The sequence below is a fragment of the Scomber scombrus genome, chromosome 8, assembly GCF_963691925.1.
Source record: "Scomber scombrus chromosome 8, fScoSco1.1, whole genome shotgun sequence".
In the NCBI taxonomy this organism is placed as follows: domain Eukaryota; kingdom Metazoa; phylum Chordata; class Actinopteri; order Scombriformes; family Scombridae; genus Scomber; species Scomber scombrus.
Window position 1 is genome coordinate 32,997,220 of NC_084977.1, and position 6,878 is coordinate 33,004,097.

The 6,878-nt window shown below is 41.5% G+C and overlaps 1 protein-coding gene across 1 annotated transcript; it reads right to left on the bottom strand.

The window, feature by feature from the left end:
• Nucleotides 1–3,500: 3,500 nt before the first annotated feature.
• Nucleotides 3,501–6,446, bottom strand: LOC133985308 (protein NLRC3-like). The gene is given in 5 exon segments (XM_062424902.1): nucleotides 3,501–4,411; nucleotides 4,414–4,445; nucleotides 4,528–5,293; nucleotides 5,428–5,657; nucleotides 6,379–6,446. Coding segments are annotated over 5 exon segments (2,007 nt in total).
• Nucleotides 6,447–6,878: the final 432 nt, after the last annotated feature.

The window sequence follows — 6,878 nt, forward strand, 5'->3', positions numbered from 1 at the left end:
TATAAGTAGAATCCCTGTTTTTATTTTTCCCAGCATGCACCTGAAATTTTCAAGATGGCGCTGCTCAGATCCGATACTATTGGCCTCCGAGCAGCAGTCCACAAACCAATGGGTGACGTCACGGATGTTACGTCCAAGAAAGAGAGAACGAGGGAGGGAGGGAGGAAAGAAGGAAGGGAGGAAGGACAGGAAGGAAGGAAGGAAGGAAGGAAGGAAGGAAGGAGGGAAGGAAAGAAGGAGGGAGGGAGGAAGGAAGGACAGAAGGAGGGTAGAAAGGGGGGAAAGAAGGAACAGTCCAAACAGACGGGGTCAATTAGACCCGGGAGGACGTCACAAAGGTTAAACTCTTCAGCTGTGATAAAGGAACAAACTCGTCCTGCAGTGGAACAGAAAGAGAAATTACAGAAACATCACCGATAAGCAGGAAGTGTTTCCATCTGGATAAATGTCCTTTTGTCTTCTGAGGTCTCACGAACTGATGTGTGTTATCAGCAGAGTGTCCTGGTGGTCCAGATGTTAGACAAAGAAACAGATCCAGAGAAATCCAAAACAAAGAACACAAATTCAATCAAATATGAATCATTTATTCACAATGACAGAAAAATAACTACAATAAAAATGACGTTATACATGAAGCTGAAGCTCCACACAGTATTAAAAAAACTGGACAATTTTGGCGTTTTTTTGCACCATTACCAGGCTTTATATTTTAACGAACTCCTCTCCAAATTAACTCAATGTCAAGTCAAGTCAAAGTTTATTTATACAGCACATTTAAAACAATCTCAGTTGACCAAAGTGCTGTACAAGACAAAATAAAAGAATAATTATGAGTATATGATAAACTATAAAAACACAATAGATAAAAGCAAATATAGTTACACAATAAAATTCAGGATGTCAAGCTCAACTAGGATTAAAAGCCAATGCAAAGAGGTGAGTCTCAAGCAATGATTTAAAACTTTCCATGGTCAGAGCAGTTATCAAAATATAAAATCTGCATTGAAAAACCTTCATCATGGAGCCAAACTTTGATGTTTCACCATGAAGCAGGACGTTCCTGTAACTTTAACGGACATTTCCAATCTGCACCAAATTTCTCATGATTGATAAGAGTCCTCTCCTGAATACATCTATGCTTCAATATTGGGGACACAAGAAGGGCGGCCGTTTAATGCTGCTTGAAGACTTTCTTAACACTTTGTAAATATCATCTTATAATGAATGTTGGCTTCATAGTTTTGTTCTATAACCTTGGTAAGTTACCTGCCTGGTACATATACACATAATATACCAAATGACCACTGTTTAATATTTCAGCTAAATCCAGAGATAACTGTTCAGTTTGTAGTCAGTTAAGAGACTTAAGTGAAGACGACAAAATCCAGATCCAGACTCCAGATGGATCATCAGGATCCAGCTGATCCTCTATCAACACTCCTGGATGTTCACTCTCACTCTGACAGAGATCATCGCCAGCTGATGAGAGAAGAAAAAAGAAGAGAGGAGATAAATGAGTGTTTAGTGAGACTCACTTCATCAGCTGTCAGTCAGTGATGCAGCACATCCAGTATAAAGAGCAGCAGGGACTTCAGTCCTGTTCAGACCAGAAGTGGAACAGCTGTGCAGCGTAGCTTGCTTCCTTTCAGCTCTCATGTTAACCTGTTGGAGTGAACACACTGAGCTCCAAGCTCACACACCTGCACACACTTTTACTATCAAGTGTGTTTCCTCTCCAGATTTCACTCAAGTACACAGAGGAAGTAAAGCACTGAGAGTCATGAACACATCATTACTGCAAAAACAGAGACATTCACTCATCAGTTTACTGATGGATTTACTGCTGATACATGTCAACTCTTATCAAAGTTTAAAGCTACAGAGTCTCTGTGGGATTTGAAGATGGTTCCTGCTGTTAAATCATCACATGACAATCAGTCAGAGCTCTCAGCTAAACAGCTGCTGTGATTCCTGGACTTCAGCAGAGGTTCTGGTCTGTATAAAGACCACATGGTTACTAAACGTAATGATGCTTGTGTGAAATCAGAGCCAGTGATTTGTAGGCTGCAGTCAGACTGATCTTAGAGCTCTGACAAAGATGAACTGATCAATAGTTTAGTGTTGAAATGAGAGAACAAACACTTTTAGATCAGATTTGATGATGTGACAGTTTGATGATGAGGACCACTGTCTCTATACATCTTGTAAGGCTGTCAGCTGTAATCCAGCTTTATTTCCTGCAGACATCAACACAACAACAACAGTCGTCTTCACATCAACTCAAACACATGATCGCAACAAGCTTCTGGCTCATCTGATTGGCTGACTGTTCTCTCTCTCTCTCTCTCTCTCTCTCTCTCTCTCTCTCTCTCTCTCTCTCTCTCTCTCTCTCTCTCTGTCTTTCTGTCCAATCTTGAAGCCTGTCACCATTCTCCTCTCACAGCTTCACTGAGGAAGCAGCACTGAGAAGGTTGACTGACTCCAACTCTATACTGACCTCAGAGTCTCCAGTCTGCAGTCTGGACTCTGCTGAAGATCAAACAGCTGCTTCACGTCTGAATCCTTCAGGTTGTTGTTACTCAGATCCAGCTCTCTCAGATGGGAGGGGTTGGACTTCAGAGCTGAGGCCAGAGAAGCACAGCTGATCTCTGTCAAACTGCAGCCCTTCAACCTGAATAAAGAATAAATTAAGTTTAGAAGACAAAGTTCATGCTTGATATCATTCAATGTTTCATAATATGTTCAGAATTGAAGAAGGTTTAAATGTAGAAGTTTAGAAAATTGTAACTCCAAACAGCTGAACCGGATGTAGGTTAAAAACAAAAGCTCCACTGCCATAGTAGTTATTAGTCATGCATTTTAACCAGAACACTCCCAGTTCAGCTGATGGTATCACTGTGCTTGAATGGAAAAATCATTCTCATCACTCTCTCTCATACCTGCAGACTTTAAATCTTTGATTTTTTTTTGTCTTACAGATGAAGGAGAGGAAATGGAGTTACATTGAGGCTTCCATAAAGTGCACAGTCTGTCTGTGTGATCTGATCCCATGTCTGTCTCCACAAAGTTCACATGAGGAAATCTTGATTGGAAAACCAGTTTTATAACACATGGAGGACAGAGACAGACTTCTGTATTGTTCTATAACTGATATTACTGAATCAGTTTGTTGATTTGCAAATCACTGCATGCTCATTATGAAATGTCTCAGAGACCAATAATAAAAAAAATTATGATGAAAACAATTTTCCTTGACTGAATAAATCACAGTTGGACAATTCTGAATCATAGTGGTCAAACAATGTCTGTCTGATTATATATTGTTAATTTGTTTGTATAACCTACTCATGTAATAATATATCTATTATTAACTACTACTCAACTATTTTGGCTATAAACAAGTAAAGCATTTTTTAACAATAATAAGAAATTATATTATTTATATTTGAATAACTTAACTACCAATCTACACTGATTTGTAATGTTAATCACATCTGGACTTACACAGCCTTTCTGCAGTTCCTCACAGCTGGGATCAGTCTCCGTCGTCCCTGCTTCGATGTGTTGTACTTCTCCAGGTCCAACTCATCCAGAACCTCCTCTGACATCTGCAGCATGTAGGCCAGAGCTGAGCAGTGGATCAGAGAGAGTTTCTTCTCTGATCTGTTCTCTGACTTCAGGAACTCTTGGATCTCCTGATGTACTGAGCGGTCGTTCATCTCCATCAGACAGTGGAAGATGTTGATGCTTCTGTCAGGAGAGACAGACCAAGTGTTCATCTCCTTCAGGTTGTTGATTACTTTCTGGATGGTTTCTGGACTGTTGTCTGTCTGACCCAGCAGGCCTCCTAAGAGACTCTGGTTGGACTCCAGAGAGAGGCCATGAAGGAAGCGGACAAACAGGTCCAGGTGGCCATTTTTACTTTTCAAGGATTCCTCTGTGGCTGTCCTCAGGAAAACTTCCAGAGATGAATCAATGTGTTTTTTCCCCAAGAAGTCCTCCAGTACATTTGTCTTCCTATTGGTGTAACAGTGGTAGATGTAGACTGCAGCCAGAAACTCCTGAACACTCAGATGAACAAAGCTGTAGACTGTTTTCTGGAAGATCACACTCTCTCTTTTGAAGATCTGTGTACAAACTCCTGATAACACAGAGGCCTCTGTGACATCAAGACCACACTGCTCCAGGTCTTCTTGGTAGAACATGATGTTTCCTTTCTCCTGTTGTTCAAACGCCAGCCTCCCCAGCTTCAGAAGAAGTTTCCTGTCAGCCTCTGTCAGCTCCTGTGGACTCGTCTCATGTCCCTCATCATACTTGTTCTTCTTCCTCTTTGTCTGAACCAGCAGGAAGTGTGAGTACATGTCAGTCAGGGTCTTGGGCAGCTCTCCTCTCTGGTCTGTAGTCAACATGTGGTCCAGAACTGTAGCAGTGATCCAGCAGAAGACTGGGATGTGACACATGATGTGGAGGCTCCTGGATGTCTTGATGTGTGAGATGATTGTGCTGGACTGCTCTTCATCACTGAATCTCCTCCTGAAGTACTCCTCCTTCTGGGCGTCAGTGAAGCCTCGTACTTCTGTTATCCTGCTAACACATGAAGGAGGGATCTGATTGGCTGCTGCAGGTCGGGAAGTTATCCAGACGAGAGCCGAGGGAAGCAGCTTCCCCTTGATGAGGTTTGTCAACAGCACGCTGACTGATGACTTCTGTGTGACATCAGACACGACCTCACTGTTGTTGAAATCCAGTGAAAGTCTGCTTTCATCCAGGCCGTCAAAGATGAACAGAACTTTACAGACAGCGAGCTTCTCTGCTGTGAGCTTCTGTAATGTTGGATAGAAAACATGGATCAGCATGAGCAGACTGTACTGCTCATCTTTGATCAGGTTCAGCGACCTGAACGAGAACAGAATCAGTAGACTGATATCTTGGTTGTTGGAGCGCTGTGCCCAGTCCAGAGTGAACTTCAGCACTGAGAAGGTTTTTCCAACACCAGCGACGCCGTTCATCAGAACCACTTTGATGTGTTTCTGTTGGTCAGGTAAGACTTTAAAGATGTCCTGACACTTGATTGGAGCGTCATGGAGGGTCTTCTTGTTGGAAGCTGTTTCAAGCTGCCTCACCTCATGTTGGGTATTAAGCTCTTCACTCTGTCCCTCTCTGATGTAGACCTCAGTGAAGATGCTGATGAGGAGGATTTCACTTCCTGCTTCATCAGTTCCTTGAGTCACACATTCACATGTGCTGCTCAGACTGATCTGATGTTCATCTAAAACCTCCTGCAGACCACTTTCTGCTGAAAGAGAAGAAAACAGGTAGAATGAAACAGAAATCAGTGTGACTGTTAATGTTCAGCAGGATAGAGGAGGTAGATTCCTGTCCTGTTTTCAGAGATGATGACATCAGCAGAAAGAGCTTCAGTCTTACTTTTTACAGTGCTGGTCTGATTGTCTGTCTGCAGTCCAGGTCTGGTTCTGGATCTTTTTCCACACTGGGGACAGGAGGAGTCTCCTGATGAAGCAGACTGGTCCCAGTATGAGGTGATGCACTGTCTGCAGAACCAGTGTCCACAGCTGGTAGAGACTGGATCCTTCAGGCCGTCCTGACACAAAGAACAGCAGGACAGCTGCTCCTCCACAGAACCAGCCCTCCTCTTCCTCTCTCTGTGGACATGAACACATTCTTTATGACACATGACATTAGTGGAGACCAACCGACAGCTCACAGGCTGCATGCAGCAACCTTCCTTGAATTCCAGAGACATGGTATGAGTGTCTCACCCCGGGACCTACACGAACTGACCTCTTTACCCAAGTTGGGGATTGACAACATGACACTGACCAGAATAAAAAAACAGTGTCAGATCTAAAATAGCTAAAATTAACAATTAGACTAAAACCAGTTGTACAACCTTTGGGCCATTTGAACCAGATAACTGAAGACATAAAACAACCATGGACATGGCTTACAGTCACCTAACTGTGGCTTTAGCTTTTATTGACTTTAATCTCAGAATTCTAAGTTTTTTCTCAGAATTGTTTTTTTTTTCATTGTCCCTAATACTCTTCTGTAATATTGTCCCTAAAACGGCGTATTAGGGACATATATGTAAAAAAATAAATAAATACTGACCTGGAGGACGGGGGTAATATTTCAAGAAAAAAAACCTCAAATTTGTGAGAAATAAACTCGGAAAAAGGTGTTTCTTTTTCATTAAAAAAAAATTAAGCTATACACAAATAAATAACACAGTCAAAGCTCAAACAGCAAAAAGGTCAGTGACTAAATTTAAAAAATACAGAATTGTAAAATAATATTGTTATATAAAGTCAAATGACAAAAAAACTGAATCAGTTTACAGTAGAAACAGTTTCTTACTTTGAGTCTGAGGGTCCAGGTTCATTACTGAAGGCTGGAGGATCATCTCTAGACCGGTCACTCTTCATAGACAGACAGCTGGATATTACAGACTCTGCTCCGTCCTCTTCCTCCTCTTTCTTCATCTTCTGGAGTCTGAGAGGTAAACCTGTGACACTGGAGACACACACACATACACAGTATAATGAACCCAGTCCTGCCTCTCAGCTTAGTAGCTTCTTATTAGTTTACATGACTTTAACGACAACCATCAAGTTCAGACGCTGGTTTAAATCCAACAAACAGACTTCAGATAAACGTGTGTTTTTTAACTGTGACTTCTCTCTATTTAGAGGAAGCAGCGTGTCATGTTATGAGATGCTGATTGTAAACTTCCAGTTAGTTTAAAAAACAACATGTTATATAATTTTTAAAAATATGTATACGTAAAACAAATATTTATATGTTACACAGAACTAAACCCAGTCCTGCCTCTCAACCTAGTAGCTTCTTATTAGTTT